General features: G+C 44.9%; 1 protein-coding gene across 1 annotated transcript; it reads right to left on the bottom strand.

Moving 5' to 3' along the window:
- Window positions 1-4: 4 nt before the first annotated feature.
- Window positions 5-16,821, bottom strand: C5H3orf49 (chromosome 5 C3orf49 homolog). The gene is made up of 5 exons (XM_060238796.1): window positions 16,700-16,821; window positions 15,917-16,245; window positions 14,540-14,670; window positions 4,784-4,894; window positions 5-13 (listed from the first exon to the last, which is right to left on the bottom strand). The coding sequence occupies exons 1-5, from the start codon at window positions 16,819-16,821 to the stop codon at window positions 5-7; spliced, it is 702 nt and encodes a 233-aa protein (XP_060094779.1).
- Window positions 16,822-18,189: the final 1,368 nt, after the last annotated feature.

The following is an 18,189-nucleotide window of genomic DNA, read 5'->3' as shown; positions in this document are numbered from 1 at the left end:
AAATTTATTCGATCTGAAAGAAAGATGAAAGGCTTTAGTCATCCAAGATACTGGGGGGAACACTAGAGTTGTGAAATGTATAAATTGTTTACTCTGCAAACTCTGTGTGACAGATGCTGTCCTTGCAAATAGCATCTGGCAGTAATTAAGAACATGAGCTGTTAGCTGGAAGTCCTTGTTCAAATCTCAGCTTTGTGAACTCTTGAGTGCCTTGAGGAACATGCTGTCAGACCATCCAATATAATATGGAAGCAATAATAGCCTTCCTTATTGGGTTGTTTTACAGATTACCAAGATTATGTGAAGTGCTCAGAGTATTTGGGAAAATGTGCTAAATAAATACATGGTTACCAAACACATCTACCTGTAAAGGTACAGTAGGATATAATCTCACATAATATTTGGTAGTAGGGGCATGCATTCAGATATTTCTGATCTGAAACAGTGCCCCAAATCCCCTGTTTGGTTTTGGGCTGGGTATTTCTAATTAAAACTGAACAAGGAATCTAAGTGGTGTTAGAGATTGTGAACACCTGAATCTGATATCTTTTTAAAAATAAGAAAATTGGGAGGTTAACACCTCCAAATGAATAGAAGCAGTGCCTGTACCCTTAAGAAATGACTGCTCTCAGTGGTTACTGTGAGGACTGCTAGGCAACTACAACAACAATAATGCCAGCCTTCAAACCTTGGTTTCTGTTAGTAAACAGCAAGAGGAAGGGGCGGGACCCTTTCCTGGGCTATTTTGGCTTCCTACTCCACCCCTGCATCCCTCCCTACTGCCCTGAAGAGAGGAGTCATTGAGGCCATGCCTGGCAGGAACCAGCAGGTAATTCACTATCACATGACATGTATGAATCATTCAGGCCCAGTGAACAACCTGGTTACTCAATACTATTCAACAGCCACCACCTCATAGAAGTCAATGTGGTGTACTGTTAAGAATATTAGACTTAGAACTGGAAATCCCAGGTTTGAATCCCCACTCTGTATGGATGGGTGACATTGGGCCAGTCACTTATTCTTGGTGTAACCTACCTCACAGAGCTGTTGTGAGGATAAAATAGAGGAGCAGAGAATGACAAGGTACAACGGGTCCCTATAGGGAAGGCAGGATATAAATGAGTTAAATAAAGCTGAAGATTGGAGGGCAGGGGAGGTTGGTGGGTGAGAATGAAGCCTGGAAAGAGAACAGTATATAGGAGCTGCTAGGAAGAGAAAAAAGAAAGGAGAGGAGGTGCCTCCCTGTAAGTTCTTGCATGATCCCAATTGACATCATGGCCAAATCTACAGCTGTTAAAATCTGGAGACAGCAGCCATGAGCAGGCACAATAGATATTTCTACAATTTTTTTAAAAGCTTCAGATTTGCAGAAAAATCTGAAAACTTAAAAAAAATGGAGGGTTAACCCACCCATAAAATCAACACCTGTAGCTTTATGACACAAATGCCATTTTGGTGGCTGTTGTGGAGCCTTACTAGGCAACCACAATGGTATTGCCAGTCTCAACCTTTATTTCGCTCAGTGAAAGAGGAAGGCAGGACCCATTCCAATGCTGTTTTGGTCTTTAAAGGAGGACTCATCACAGACAGGCCATCAGGCAACCTGACACTGCATTAATTACCCAGGATGCACTGCTTGCTGCTGTTCAGTAGGACCCACCCCACAAAGGCCAGTGCTGTGTAGTGATTAGTTTCAGACTCGAGTTTGAGATACCCATGTTCAAATCACTACTCTGATGTGGAAGCTTGCTGTGTTATCTGGAGCCAGTTACACATTATCAGCCTGACCTTGCTGGGCTTGGCAGCAGTGGAGCCCAAGAGCATGCCAGAGGCAGCACAAACTGTGAGTTGCACTGGGCTTGAGAGGGAGGAAAGGAAGCCTCAGCGAGCCCACTGGAGCAGCTCTGGGCAAGCCACTGAGAGCAAAGATGGGGGGAAGGAAGCTCGGGGTGGGTCTGGCAGCTGCAGGGACTGCACTGTGGCCTGGTGAGGAAGTTCCACCTCCCCCCACTTTGAGTATTACAGGGCACCATTTGTATTCTAGAATCTGCATGAGCTGTTTAGTACCAATATTAGTACCAGTGATTATAGAACAGCCTCCCCGGGGAGGTGCACCTGACCCCCACACCTTCAGTCTTCAGGAGGTACTCGAAGTCATTTATTTAGGATAGCATTTGAGTAATTTAGTTTTTATTTATTGGCAGTCCTAAAGTAAATGTTAAATTGGGGTCTTTTATATGTGTTTTTATAATTGTTTATTTACATTGTAAACTGTCTTGAGTTCAGAAAGGTAGCTAATGTTTTAAATAAATGTCAGGCAAAGTTTCAAGGAATATTGGAAAACTGAAATGAAAATTGGGGGGGGGGTGTTGTTTGGGAAAGTGGGGGTTCATTTCTTTTGACTCATCTTACACATTTCCTTTGAACATAACAAGCTCAAAACACTTTTCTCTTTCTACTATCTTTGTGATAGATATAACCTATTTTCAAAGAAATCTCAGTCGCTCTCATACATGATGTGTGGTGAACATCTGTGGTTAAAACAAGTCATTAAGACCCTTGTGGGGTTGTTTGTGCTAGTAATTACTTAATGGATGGGCTCTTCTGTTTTTATAATATGTGAATAATGCAGATTTCAAGATGCTTTGTGGTTTTTAACAACCTGAGCCCTTGTTTTATTAGAAATAACCATTTATCCCATTATTAAAAGGCTGATATAGCTGTGATGTGAATGATGAAGTGGCTTGTTGACATGAACCTACAGAAACTCATGCCGCAACAAATTGTTAAGGTCATCACACATATTATAGGGTGAATTTCAGTGCAAAAGCACATTTTGGAGGGTTAAATTCTTACAAATTTATCCTAAAATCTGCATAGAAGGTAGCTCTGCTCTTGGCAAATGTTACAGTTTTGGATGCTAGAAAAGTGTTATCTATGTCAGCGATTCCCAACATGAGTGCAATCTGTTTTCTTCTGCCCACTTCCTTATTTTCTGAAGCACATTTTCCCCAAAGCAAAGAATTAACCCTGGCTTCCAGAGAATCCAGAGGCATCACGTTTTTATTTGCAGAGAACACCCATACAGAAACAGTTATATTCATTACAGGAGGACACTTGGCTTTGAACTTCCCGATATTTGATCACTGGACTGACACACCAATGCAGCCATTTGGTGGTTGGCTGTCCCCCACCCCCAGGAGCCATTTGGTGGTGCCTGCGCTACTCTGTTCTCAAAATCCCAAAAGTACCTGCAGACTGAAGAGGATATTCAGATCTTTGTTTTGGGAGGGAAGTTCCAGTTGCTTCTGTCAAAGTTATGTAATGAGGTATGTATTTTTTAATTGTGTAATTTAATAACTAGACAGTTTCAACTTTTTCTTATACCGGTTGAGAATACATAGGCTACAGTTCACATGTTTTTGGTTGAAATACATTTTAAACTTCACCCTTTATTATGAGAGGAAGAAACCAACACCCCAACTCAAGATTTCAGAGCTGGGCCATGCAGACCTAAAGATTAATGAGATGTGCCATATGATATTTTGTATGTTTGACATACTAGGCTTGTTGACACACATATCCATTTGTATGATAATTGATAGGGGAGCTACAAAAGGTGGTGGTTAGATATGTGTATATGCCTTCCACTAGTATATGAAACCTTTTTAAAAAACAAACACCAGGCTTGTAATTTCAACAAAAACGCTATATAGTTTGTGTGGCAAATATTTAAACCACTGATTTAAGCCTCATAACCAAAATGTGTTTGATTTTGCTTGGTTTACATGTATTTTGTGTAATTTGTACACATACTTGGTCATAGGAATGATGCTTATAACTGTGACTTCCCCTTGTAAACAAGTGCAATTTTACTGTTTTGTGATGTACAGCTTTTAATATTTCTAATTCAATCAAAACTTTTGACTTATAAATGTTAGCTTTTTTTGTAATTGATAGTGATAAGTCTATACAAAGATTTCCCCCATGCATACACAACGTTTTGGTTACTAATCTCTTCTGGATTGGAATTTTCTCCCCTCCTTTTTTTGTTTGTTTTAAACTGAGATAAACTCCATTCTCTAAAGATCTGTAACATCAAAAATACAACAATAGACCAAACTAATCTCTCAAAATGTAACAATTGTATGCACTAATGTTTTTTAAAAAAACATTAAAAAATTGGCCTCCCTGCACTGATTGCTCAAAATTGGGCCGATACAGTTGACATCTTTTGGACACCTAGGCTGGGACAAGTATGCCTTAATAGATGTGTCCACACCATCCATGCTGCCTTAAACTAATTTTGAGCTGTGGCTTAGCTGTTTTAATTTTTAATCTGTTTTAACTGTTTGACTTTTACTGTTTATCTGTTAGATTGTCTTTTGTTAGTTTTAATGGTTTTACCATGTTGGAATCCACCCTGAGCCCACTATGGGAAAGGGTGGACTATAAATTTACAGAAATAAATAAATAGGTGGGGGCAGATCAAACTAATGACTTCTTAAATAGCAGGGCAGAATTTGTTAGATAGTAACAACAATAAATAACTACAATCAATAACCCATACAATTCAGAGCAGCCCTGATTACTAACCAGAATGTTCCAGCATAGACTGGTAATGATTGCATCCAGTAGTGAGAAGTAATGCTTATATTCTACTCGTAGCTGTATTACAGAGAAGTAAATTCCACTACAGCCAACTTCTAAGTAATGTGCTTTTTTAAAAATCTAAAGATCTGTGCTTAAAGATACAATTAATAATGTTATTTGAAGATACCTGCATTTGAAGATTTCCTACTGTTATGTCTGAATGGTACCACACGGGTGGCATACTTTTTTTCTTCTTTTTGAAAACTGAGAAAGTCTTCTTTTTAGGAAGATCTGAAATCTGTAAACCCAATAACAAACAACATTCAGAAACAGTTTCCATGATCCCTACTTGGGTTTTCCTGTCTTATAAAAAAGAAAAGAAAGTTCCTTTAGGAACAGTTCCTTTATGGACATACACTCTATCAAACCTGTTAGATTAGTAGTACTTTGTGACTTGCGGAGGAGCATATCTGCAGTCATCATCAACCAGAAAGGTATTATCCCACCAAATAAATGCACACTTTAACATTAAATATATAGAGCTATGGTTTTAACTCAAGGTCATTGCTGGTCTTGGTATCACTCCTAGCAGGCGTATGCTTACTTTTGGGGATGCCACTGAAACTCCTGCACAGCAAACTCCTGCACAGCAAACCATCTTTTTGGGGATGCCGCTGAAGCTGCACAGCAAAATTAGGAAAGCTGTGAGTGGCATGTGAAAGAGCCAAGAGTGACTTGTGAGCCTCCGAGTGTTTAGCTACATCAGGATTAGCTACATCAGGGGTGTGTGGCCTAATATGTAAAGGTGTTCCTGCTGCAAAAAAAGCCCTGGGCTTCGCTGATTGGCAGAGCCTTTACTTGCGAGCAGGAAGGGTAGCGACTCTCCCTTCCTCACTCACTCATTCCACCCACCCCCAGGAGAGGGGTGCCCAATTTGGTGTCCCCTGGGCTGCACCCATAGGCAACCACCTATAGTTGCCTAATGGATGCACCAGCCCTAAAAAGGTAAAGGTAGTTGCCCGTGCAAGCACCAGTCGTTTCTGACTCTCGGGTGATGTCGCATCATGACGTTTTTGCGGAAGACTTTTTACGGGGCGATTTGCCATCAGACCCTTGGTCCATGAAGCCACCCTGAACCTGCTTCGCCAGGGAAGGTGGGATATAAATCCAATAAATAAATTGCCTTCCCCAGTCAACTACCAGCCTTAGGGGGGTGCAAAAGGGATTGATGCTGTTCTGTTCTGGAGGTGATTATTGAACCTAAACCTTGAAACAGTAGTGTCAAGACTGAAAATACTGGGGAGTGTCCTACTATCCATGTGCAGAGTATACAGGGAATTTTTACAAATTCCCCTCTATCATTGCAGCTCCCACTGGCCCCAGAAAGATCACTCATGGAGTCACAGGACTCACACAGAGATGAAGGTTTGTGGGCTAGAGTGAACAGGGACAAGGGAATGAAAAGCTGTTTCCCTTCACCAAAGTCACGTATGCAAAAGAGAAAGGAAGTCTATCCTTTTCCCTCCTAAACCCAGCTTTATACTAAATCAGACTCTTGGTCCATGAAGATTCAGGCTGACAGTGGCTCTTTAAGGCAGAAGTTTTTCTTAACACTTGCTACCTAAACCTTTTGTTCAGTGGAGATGCTGGGGATTGAACCTGAGACCTTCAGTTCTTAACACCCCATCTAAAAAAAACCCATTATGAACATCAGAGAAGATGCAAAAAGCACTTAGAGGAATGGATTTTAGCCATGAATGTAAACAGAGGAAATGAAAATTTTATGTTTAAAAGAAAATGAGCATTCGATCAACAAATATTACTCTGGATGCTAGCTATAATTAAACTTACATGTTTAGATAATCAGATGTTTGGATAAAACAACAAGGGACAGCCAGCCAGTAGAATCATGCCCCACTAGAAAATTCCCAGGGCATCTGCTAAGCTACTGAGTGCAAAGGAGCAGATGGACTTCTGGGCAGATCCAGCAAATCAATGCTTCATTTGCAGTCTAATGCTGAATTTTCAGAGTACTACACAAGTATGCAAACTACTATGAGAGTTATTGCAATTTTTTATTTTTCAAGATACTAGCCAGATCTTTCATTGCTTAGGGGTTCCCATCTGCATTATGAAACTTAGATCATATTTACAAATAAAAGCAATCCAGATTTCATTTTGAGTCTGACCAGCAGAGGGCTGCAACAGCTGGAAAAAAACTGAACTGGCAGGTAGTTTCTATGTGGAATTCTGCTGCTCAGGACTGGGAAATGACTGAAGGGGAAAAAAGAATTCTTCCAGCATGTATCATTCACGTTGAATTGTTAAGAAACTTAAAGTTGCTTTAAAATTTGGTTTTATACTACTGCAATAAGGGACAAAGGCCTGCTAGCTCCCGCCTGTCTTTCTAATCTACAGTCTGCTTGGGTTTATTAACCTTTCCTCTCACAGGTCAAGTAGCTGTATGATGGAGGAGGGGGAGCGGTTCCTAATCCACAAGACATCTGCATTGTATTAACCTTTCTGTTCCTGCATTTAGTGAAAGAGTTGCACCGCAGAGATTAAATTAAGCACTTGAAAAACAAGAATAGTGCAGCCAAGGGATGAAAAGAGCAGAGAGTATGCATATTAACACTGATGCTCGAGTATGAAAGCAGGGGGCAGAGAGGAAGAACGACGCTACCGTTGTGATGGGAAAGCAAAACAACTGATGGGAATCACTACTTTTCTGTGCCCTCTTTGAATTCCTGGTTTTAGGAGCTCAATTTAAACTGCTCCCCAAGTTCTTAAAGCATTGAATTCAAAGATTAAAATTTCATGTGTACATTTGGGGAAATGGGCTCAGGGTGGATTACAACATACAACATTACAACATTTAAAACATTAAAAATCCATAATCACAATATATTAAAACAAGCAGAAACCTCCTGGTTCAGATCAGGAGACACAAGGGTATAAGGTTAAAACAATTTCCAGCTGGCCACTAAGTAATGATGTCATATTTCAAGGGAGGCCAGTTTAGTTTAGTTTAATATGGATAGCCTTATCCAAAGGCCTGGAGGAAGAGCTCTGTCTTGCAGGCCCTGTGGACAGGTAGCAAATCTGGCAGGGCCCTAATCTCCAAATGGAGCATGTTCCACCAGGCTGGGACCAGGGCAGAAAAAGCCCTGGTCCTGGTCAAAGCCAAATGGACATCCTTAGGGCTGGGGACAATCAGGAGATGTTGGTTTTCTGAGTGTAAAGCTTGTTGGGGTACATACAGGGAGAGGCAGTCCCTCAGATTTGTCAGTCCCAGGTTGCTCAGGGCTTTGAAGGTCAATACCAGAACTGTGAACGAAACTGGTACTCAATAGGTAGCCAGTGGAAATGATGTAACACCAGCCAAATACCCTCCCATACAGGCAGTTCCATCAGCAGGCATGCCATTGCATTTTGCACCAGCTAGAGCTTCCAGATTGACCCCATGTAGAATGAGTTAACAGAAATCCTTTCTGGAAGTGACCATTGCATGGGTCGCTGTAGTTAAGTCCTGAGGGGAGAGGTAGGGTGCCAGCTGGCTGATCTGCTGAAGATGGTAAAAGGCCGACCTGGCAACCATTGTGACGTGGGCCTCCATAGAAAGTGAGGCATCCAGGACCACTTCCAGGCTTTTCACCTTCTTGGCCAGCACAAGTGATGTGCCGTCCAGGACTGGATGCCTGATATCTTGTGCTACTCCACCCCGGCTCAGGTACAGGACCTTTGTCTTTACTGGATTAAGCTTCAACTGGCTCTGCTGTAACCACTTAGCCATGGCTCCCAATGCCTGAGCCAGATGGTCCGGGGCAGAGCCTGGACAACCATCCATCAAAAGATAAAGCTGGGTGTCATCTGCATACTGGTGCCAACTCAGCCTAAACCTCCATACTAACGGGGTGAGGGGGGACATATAGATGTTAAACATCACTGGTGAGAGAACTGCCCCCTGCGGCACACCACATTCAAGTGAGTGCTGCAAAGAGACCTGCTTGCCAAGTGCCACCCTCTGTCCCCAACCATGGAGAAAGGAGGAAACCACTGTAAGGCAACCCCCTGAACTCCTATGTCAGTGAGGTGGTGGGCCATAAGATCATAGTAGACCATGTCAAACACCACTGTCAAATGTAAGAGCAACAGCAGCACTGACCAACCTTGATCCAGATGCCTTCAGAGGTCATATGTGAGGGCAATTAATGTAGTCTCTGTCCTGTGGCCTGGGAGGAAACCGGACTGAAATGGATCAAGGACAGATGTGTCCTCCAGGAAAGCTTGAAACTGCTCAGCTACTACCTTCTAAACTACCTTACCCAGGAACGGAAGGTTAGAGACTGGGTGGTAGCTGGCCAGGACTGTAGGGTCCAGAGTTGGTTTTTTCAATAGTGGTCAAATCAAGGTACTTGCAATTTATTTCATATTTTGTTTTTGCAAAATGTAGGTTTTGTGAATGTCTGTAATGGTGGTGACTAGCTGTATGGAGCATTAGGAACACTGATTGAAAACTCCCCTAGCTCCTCTCCACCCTCCCCAGGGTCCAGCCCCTAAATCTCCAAGTGTTCTCAACTCAGACCCGGCTACCCTACAGAGGAAGCCAGAAAGGCCATGTTACCTGGCCCTCACATTCACAGAGGGCCTCAAATTTAGACTTTTGACATCTCCAAATGAGCTTATACATACAATCACAGAGACAAATTTTCAGCATGGAAAGAAGTAAACGTTCCTCATTATTGCAGTGTATGTGTGTATGTAAAACGTGTTTAAAATGTACCACAATATTTGTAACCCTGTTTTTGGCATCTCTTCATTTTTTTAATATACTGGGAGTTTCAAGAAATCAAAGTGGCCTGGGCCTCTCTTGACCTCTGAAAGGCCCTGTGCAGGACAACAGGCTGAAAATCATAAGTGTTGATAGCAGGCAGGCAACATACTGTAATCTCATTCTCTGACCACCCATTCCAGATTCTAACCTGTAAAAGACAGAATTTTCAGGAACTCAGAGAATCAGAAACTAGCTTCTCTTTGGTACTGAAGCTGGGATGCTACAATGCCATCAGGTCCTTTCACTCGCTCAGAATGTGTCATTTTGCTTTCTACTGCATGTTGTAGATTCTTAGATTCTTGATCTTCTCAAAGTGGATCCAGGAAATCCTAATCATGCTGGACACCCAGCTCTTTCTGATCTGTACTTCACACTCTGTCAGCTTGCACAGATACAAGGCCCCTCCTGCCCAATGCTAGGGACCTACTCCTCCCCCAATAGCTCCTGGCATCATCATTTGGGAGGGAGAAAGATGCTTGTTCTGGGAGCTGGACTTGCCTGGGAACAGCTGCTGCTGGGGTTGCCTGCCCTGAAAAACAGGGCAGGGGCTGCAGGAGTGGGGTGGGCAGCAGCAGGCCCCATTGGTGATGCTGTCAGGCCTGGCCGCCTTCTAGGCTCTCTATCAGGGTGTGAGTGGTGGGGCAGGAAGTTGGGGTGGGGGGGCGTTGCCTGGGGTGCCAGAAAGCCTATCACTGACCCTGTGTGGTAATGAGAGATCTACAGACAAAATGTTCCCATGGGTTTTGTTTTAGGGTTGCCAAGTCCAACCCCAGAAATATCTGGGGACTTTGGGGGTGGAGCCAGGAGACTTTGGGGGTGGAGCCAGGGGACACTGGGGTGGAGCTAGGGGGAGGGGGGACCGGGGAGAGTGGCGAGCCGCCCCGTCTCGGAGCGGGCAACGCTGCTGAGCAGCTGCCGCCTCTTCTCCGCTCGCCGTGGCTGCTCCTCTGAGATGGGCTCAGCCTGAGCCCATCTCGGAGGAGCAGCCATGGCGAGCGGAGAAGAGGCGGCAGCGGTGCGGCGGCCTCGCCCGCTCTGCCTCTGGGGTGGAATCGGAGGGGGGGGGTGAAGGCGGGCCGGGGGCGTGGCGAGCCGCGAGTCCGGGTCCTAGAAGGGCCTGGATTCGCGGCTCGCCATGCACCTGGCCTGCCTCGCCCTCCCCTGCGCTGCTGCCGCCTCTTGGCTGCTCCTCCGAGATGGGCTCAACCTGGGCCCATCTCGGAGGAGCAGCTGCGGTGGGCGGGGAGGGGGCGGCGCATCAGCCTTGCCCGCTCCGGGATGGGGCGGCTCGCCATGCTCCCCGGTGCCGTTTCCCCCTCCCCCCCCCGCTTCCGTTTTTTTGGGGAGCGGGGGAAGAGGGTGGAAATCCTGGGGTCCCCCACCAGGGCGGGAGAGTTGGGAAGCCTATTTTGTTTTGTGACATATCTTTGCCAGGAGGAGGCAAATGCTGCAATGGCAACTCAACCACATGAGTGGGACTAAAGTGAGCAGTTCTTGGGGAAGGTTCTGTGAAACCTGGTGCCCATTTAACAGGGAAGAAAATATTTGTAGAGGGAACTAGAGATATGGAAGAATGTAATTTAAGAGACTATTTTGAAAAAAAAACATGGCCTTATCAAAACCATAGAAGTCATGACAGACAGGCAGAGCGGAAAGAAAAGAGGGCTTCCTTTTGTGATGTTTGATTATTGTGATGCAGTTAACAAAATTGCTTTTCAGAGGTACCACACCATAGATGGACATTCCTGAAGTGAAACCAGCTCTTTCCAAGCAAGAAATGCAAGCTGCTGTTGGTCAGAGGAATCTGTAGAGCTTGTGACAAGGACCTACCTTACTGCATTTGTTCTTTACTTTTTGCCTTATTGCTGTAATGATTGTTTACTACTTAATATTTTAAAAAGCTATAGTTAACAAGGTGTGATTGCAGTACACTGCAGTAACTGCAGTGATTGCAGGTATGTAGACTGCATCGATGGGGATCTAGATTGCCAGACCCCATGATTTGGTCTAGCGGGGGGTGTCATGAACTAGGGTTGCCAAGTCCAATGGAAGAAATAGCTGGGGACTTTGGGGGTGGAGCCAGGAGACTTTGGGGGTGGAGCCAGGAGATGTTAGGGGTGGAGCCAATATCTAGGCTGTGACAAGCGCCGGAGGTTCCCGTGCCGCAGCCGCACTGTCCCTCCCTCCTCCTCCCGCTCATTCTCCCCGCCCCTCGGCGGCCGCCTGAGGCTGAAGGCCTGGGTGAAGCAGGTGGCGCGGGCATGGAGAGTGGGGCCGGGGGCTCGGGGCCTCCTCCTCGGCCACCAGTGCTGCCGCGCGTGGAGAAGCGGGGCTGTGCTGCAGAGCTCCCTCACCGCCCTGGGCCGCGCCTGGCTCCGCCGCCTCCGCCGCGCCCGTCCTCCTCACCGCGCTCCTTCTGCCCCTCTGCTGCGCCTCTGTGCGTGGAGAGCGGGGCTGTGCTGCGGAGCTCCCTCAGCGCCCTGGGCCGTGCCTGGCTCCGCCGCGCCCATCCTCCTTGCCGCGCTCCTGCTGCGCCAACGCCGCCGGCCAGACCCTCGGCCGACAGCTCCTCCGCCGCCGCCACCTCCTCCTGCTACTGGGCGCCGGCGGGCCCACCGCCTACGGCCTCACTGGGCGGGGAGGGGGCAGCAGCGGCGGCTCGCCATTTCCCCCCTCTCCCCCGCTTCCATTTTTGGGGGGAGCGGGGGAAGAGGGGGGAAATCCTGGGGTCCCCCGCCAGGGCGGGAGGGTTGGGACCCCTATCATGAACTGAGGCCTAGTATGGCCTAGAAGGCAGGGAGAAGACTGCTTAGGAGTTGCCAGTGGACTTACATCTCCCAGTATCCCTTCTGTGCCTCTGATTGGATGACAGAGTTTTTGGAGAGAAAACTAGTCCAAGAGGGGTAGGACCTGGGAGGAAAGCATAAAAGGCCAAGCCACAGTCAGGGTGGGTTCTCTCTGGAGAGGCTGCAGACAGAGAAAGGTGATTCTTTTTACAGAGACTGCAGCAGGAGGGTGCCCTCACCCAAGGGTGGTGAGTTTATTGAGATCAGAGAAAGAGCATGTATATCTAGTCATGTTAAGGCTTTTCTTTTTGCTTTTGTACCAAGCTTTACTGTTTCCTCATTCACTGTTGCACTAAAAGTCTTTACTACCCACTTATTGTTTGAACACTGTAAAGAAACTGTCATAGTTAAACTGCCTGGGTCCTCACATCTTCTTGGTCATGGTTCGAAGGTATCTATTAAAAAGGAAAACACAGGGGTGGTTGGGTGCTCTGGGCCCTCCCAAACAGAACCATACCAGAGCGGTAGCAGCCAGTAGAAGCCCCTTGCTAGTCCCCTGCTGTGTGACAAATCTAGTCCTGATTTACTTGCAGTTGGATAAAAGACATCCAAACTCTGTTATCTCACTTTTTTTTAATTGATGGACTTCTGAAGAGTAAAAAAATAATCCTGAACATAATGGCTGCCTTGCTATTGTCATTTTGATCTCGGCTTCCCTTTAGCTTTTAAATTCTGGGCGTTTATAAATCTGAGCGCTAGAGGTCACCAAGCCAGGGCTCAAAGCAGTTTTAGTTAGCTGATCCAGTTGAGGCCAATAAAATAGATGTTTCAAAGGGGGAAATTAGCTGAAAAAAGTGTTTTCAGTCTTTCCTCCCCCTGCTTGGCAAGCTGTTGTTAAAATGAAGATGTGTCTTTCAGCTATACAAATGCTAAAACCAAGATGAGACTTGTGGTTAAAAATCATTTTGTGCAACCCTCTGCCTGGCTTAGTTATCTCTGACATCCAGGCTGTTCACCTTTGGACTCTCTTTAAGTTCTCTCTGACATCCAGACTGTTCACCTTTGAACTCTACTTAAGATCTTTATGACCCCTTTTGGTATGAGACATCTGGATGTGCAGATTTATTGATCTTCCGATTGTTCAGCAGTTCTAGAACTCACCTCAATTTGACTGAGTTCTTCAGACACCCTTCCCTCAAACACTGGGTCCGGTGTGGGTATGTGCCCCCCTGTTTTCCACTGAGAAAAGCAATGCAAAGAATTCCTTTAAATTCTTTGCTATCTCATGTCTTAAGCAATCCTTTAATGCCTTTATCATCTTGAGGCCCAATTACCTCCTTAGCTGTTGTCCTGCTTTTGATATGTCTGAAGAAACGTTTATTGTGTGTCTTAATATTCTTGGCCATATGCAATGCACAGCAGCCAAGAAGGTCTGAGCGCCTGCTCCGGCTGCAACGCCACTGAGGATGTTCTCCGCAGCTGAGAACGAAACGTCTGGAAGGAAAACTTTCTCCAGTAGAACACGGCACTTGATCCCGAAAGATTCTACAAACCCTAATGATGTTACCAGCTGTGAAAACCTGAAATCTTTGATAAATAAATAATATAGCTGGCTCTTGAGCAATTGCTCTAGTGCACAGTCATTTTTGATATCTACAAAGTTTTTTTTTCTGTTGGATGACTTTTTTCAAGCACATATTTGTTCAGTCAATGTGAGGGCAATTGATATCACCCAATATCACAACATTCTCCCCCTTAATCACCACCCTTATTTTCCATTTCGAGATCTGCCTCCTGGTTTTGGTCAGGGGGATAATAGTACACCTCTCCTTTTAAGTAACCTTTTGGGCCAGGTATTTCCACCCACAGTGATTCTGTGGGGCAGTTTCTTTCCCTAAAGTTTTCTAGCTACTGTATTCTGTCTTTGCTATATAGACCAACACACACACATTCCTCCCTGTCTATAGACTTTATATCCAGGGATAACAGTCTCCCATGTATTCTCCCCTTCTATTATGTTTCTAAAATGCTGAATATATCTGCATTGTCATTTAGCACCAAATGCTCTATTTCTAGTTTTAGTATATAGGCACCCCTACCTCACTTTGCTTTCTAATGATCACTGCTTCTCTCAGCCCTCCAGTTTCCTCACACAACCTTCCTGTATTGTCTGTTGCCATTCACAAATTCTAGCCTTCTTCCATCAATATTTCACCAAGAATTTACCACAGAGTTATTCCAAACCAGAGGTTCTCCAGCTCCTGTAAGCTTTCCCCCAGAAGTTAGCTCTGGCTATAGATTTGCCTATAATTTACCCTTTTACCTTTCGGATCCCTGGTGGAAGTGACACCACTGATATGCGTCTTGTCATCCGCCTTGTCTGCACAACTGTGTTTGTCCTGCTTATGCTTTGTGCATGTTCTTCCACAATATTCACATCCAACTGAATTGCTCCTTCAGTGACAGAAAGAATAACACAAATTTAAGTCCAAATAGTTATATATTCTAAAAATGAAAAAAAAATTCAGAAAGATCGGGGGGGGGGGGGCGGGTTGCATGCACCTCTTTACCTCTTGATCCTTGACCTTGAGTATCAGCATGTAGGATGTCCAAATTCTGCTTGCTACCCCAAACCCCTTAAGCTTTAACAGTGGAGCAACAGGGAGGTGATAGGCAAAAATGGCTTTGCCTATCACAGGGCTGCATTCATGGGAGAGCAAGAGTCAAGTCCAGTAGCACTTTAAAGAGCAAAAAGCTTTTGAGAGCCAAAGCTCCTTTTGTCAGATACAAGCCAGATAAAAAGTGAGCATGAGCTTTGTCTTTCAAAAGCTTATACCCTGGGAATCAACATGGGGTCTTTAAGGTGCTAGTGGACTGGAATCTTTCTTGTCTACTGCAGACCAACACTGATATTCACCTGAAATGTAAGTGGTGCTGGGAGAAGTTGCAAGGGCAAATACTGCCTGCCATGCCAGTTTTAAAAGATGCATAGCCAGATTGGATGCTAAAAACTCTAATAACTGACACAATATGTGAATCTGGTGGGGATTTTTTCCCTCAGCAAAACCCTCACTGAACTATAACAATCCACTTGGCTTCCAAACAGTGCCATCCTAAGACACTTTTTTGGGAGGGAGTCCCATTGAATAGACCAAAGTATCATTCTGAGTAGACCTGCTTAAGATGGCACTGTAAGACTGTCTCTTCAAAACCCAGTACAAAACATTGCATGTAACAGCACAGTGCACATCCCAACCAATCTCATTGTTGCTCAGTTAGTAGACTTTGTCATCAGACTCCCTTCAGAAGGGGTGGTATCAAGGTGTGTGTGTGTTTTTAAGCAGGAACGCACAGGAACGCAGTTCCAGCTGGCTTGGCATCAGGAGAAGACGACTAATATGCAAATGAGTTCCTGCAGGGCTTTTTCTACCAACCCCCCCCTGGGTGATGTGATGTCTTTTTCTGCACACCCATAGCTGGTCACTGCTGAATGGCCAGTGGAACATTTCAGGGTAAAAGGAGAGGGCAACATTCAGCCATGTGCTGTATGGGATGTAATAAATAGGGCCACAATTTATGAACCTTTGAAGCGTTACAACCCTGGGCCTGAAACCCTGAGTGGTGTATTTGGGGCTCTCCTATGCAAAAAGTATTCCTCCCCCTCAAAAAAAAACCCCCACACACATGTGGGCTAAATTACCATTTGGAGTTGGTTTTCTTCTTTTCAATTTTGGAAACACTTTGGGAGGAAATAATTCTGTAATGGTCCTTGGAAGGAGACGGTGTTTTCTGGGAACAGCAGACATTCTAGACTTAGACAACTTGGTGGGCTGGCAAGCTTGCTGCTTAGGTTTCCTGCTCACATTCTGATAGAAGGGAAATATTTTCATCACTGTTGTCCTCAGCTGTTTCAAAAAGTTCTTTTTTTTGGAAGTGTGGTACTCTGGACATTCAGAGCCTTCACAGGACTGCCCAGGAGGTATTGGCATGTTCAGCTTTGTTACATTAGCAAGTGTGACTTTCTGCCATCTGAAAATAAATCAGGATCATGGATCATTGATGGGCATTACAGCAAAAGTTAATTGCAAAAGTTAAAAAGTTAATTGCAGAGAACAACACAAAGCTTTGCTTTCATTCAGCCCTTAACATTAGGTATGTTTTTCTTCTCTGCACCCCCTAAGTCATGAAGAGATAAGGATGCCAGCCTCCAGGTGGGACTTGGGGAGCCTCCAGAATTACAGCTCACCTTCAGACTGTAGAGATCAGTTCCTTAGAGATAATGGATGCTCTGGAGGGTGGGCTCTATGGTATGCACAGACTTGATCCTATGTTTCTACAAACATCTGGATAAAACAGTTGAAAGTATGAAATAGACATGCTGCTTCCGCCATCATTAAATAAATTCTAAGGTGCTACTAAACTCAAATCTAACTGTTCTACATGGTTACCCTCTGCATCTACCTTTAAAATTACTGTCACTCACCTTTCAATCTCCTTTCCTTTTACTTGGACAGTTTTCTTCAGAGCTGGCTGTGCGTTGTTGCTATGAGTTCTTCCTCTGTCACTCCTGGGAGGACCAGAAAGGCATTCTTGTTTACGGTGCATAGCTGATCCCCACCAAGGTAGATGTCTAATTAGATTCCTAATCTGGGATCTTTGCAGCTATCCTGTAAGTGATGGAATGAATGTCTTTACTGAACTTAGACTTTTCCTTGGCATAAAGGAGTTGAGCCCAATGGTGATGTGAAAGAACCATATTTAAGATGGTTGCAATGGGGTGATATTTTTTTTCCCTGGGAGGTGGGAAATTTCACACTACAGCCTAACCATGACTTGATAAATTCCTTCTCAGATACTTGCCACATATTTTGAATCAGAACAAATTCTCTGCTGCTGAGGCCAGAAATAAATCTTCCCCACTCCCACAGGCCCAATGTGAAGTTGTCCCACCCCACCCCTCCAAAGCCAGGTACGTGTTCAGTTCCTTTGTTCTTTTTGAAATCTTGAACCAGATTGTTCAGTATTGGAATTAAAGTGAGTCGTATTAGGAAACCAGTGCAATCATGATTTCCACTGGTTTCAGGGGAATATAAATTTGGGGGTGTAACTCTTTCTACCCACTGGGACAGATTTTTGTCAGAGGGACCCTGCCTCCCAAATTAAAGACCAATAAAAGAAGGAATGTCTCTTGCCTTAAAAACCCTGTGAGGGGTCACCATAAATCAGCTGCGACTTGACAGCACATTCCACCCCCCAAAAAAGAATGCAAAAACATTTTACAGCCAATTGAAATGATTAATCGAGGATCCAACCTGCAGAGGTGCAGTACCGTTGGCATGTGAGTGATGTGCAAGCCGTGCAGGGGATAGGGAGGGGCTCAGTGTAAGAGTGCCCTCTTTGCACGTCCAGGTTTCAATCTCCAGCATCTCCAGTTAAAAGAATCAGGCATTATGGGGATCCAAAAGATCTCTTCTTGAGATCCTGGAGAGCTGCTGCCAGTCTGAATAGACAATAATGACCTTGAAAAGGGTTTTTTTAGGTTTTTTTCGCCATTTTCTGGGCTTGGAGCAGGGATCACTGGAGTGTGTGTAGGGAGGTGAATTTCCTGCATTGAGCAGAAGGTTGGACTAGATGACCCTGGGGATCCCCTCCAGCTCTGTGATTCTATGATGGATCAATGGTTTGATTCAGTATAAGGCAGTTTCATGTTTCATCTGTTTTTATCAACTGAAAGAGAACTCCTCTCCCCCTGTAACTCCTCTCCACCCTTTCTTTACCTGGCTACATCTTTGATGTTTTCAGCAAGTTATGGTGTGCAGGGGTGGGGGAAAGGAAACAAGTTTAATTCTCCTTGTCTGTGCATTCTGGTTTTGTTTTAAAGTAGCCCCCCCCCCCAAACAATGCTTTGCACATGAAGAGGCAGATGCACCCAAGTCAAGTTCCCCCTGCAGTGATTTTTAAATACTATAAAAA

The sequence above is a fragment of the Heteronotia binoei genome, chromosome 5, assembly GCF_032191835.1.
Source record: "Heteronotia binoei isolate CCM8104 ecotype False Entrance Well chromosome 5, APGP_CSIRO_Hbin_v1, whole genome shotgun sequence".
Classification (NCBI taxonomy): domain Eukaryota; kingdom Metazoa; phylum Chordata; class Lepidosauria; order Squamata; family Gekkonidae; genus Heteronotia; species Heteronotia binoei.
This window is presented reverse-complemented; position numbering and strand designations above follow the sequence as displayed.

What these genes read in the sequence shown, in the direction of transcription:
- C5H3orf49 (XM_060238796.1), bottom strand. Translation starts at nt 16,821, where the DNA reads ATGCACCGTAAACAAGAATGCCTTTCTGGTCCTCCCAGGAGTGACAGA. An exon ending in AAAGGAAAGGAGATTGAAAG is followed by an intron (nt 16,246 to 16,699) that starts GTGAGTGACAGT and finishes ATTTATTTTCAG; the next exon opens with ATGGCAGAAAGTCACACTTG. An exon ending in TTCCACCAGGGATCCGAAAG is followed by an intron (nt 4,895 to 14,539) that starts GTAAAAGGGTAA and finishes TTGGGTTTACAG; the next exon opens with ATTTCAGATCTTCCTAAAAA.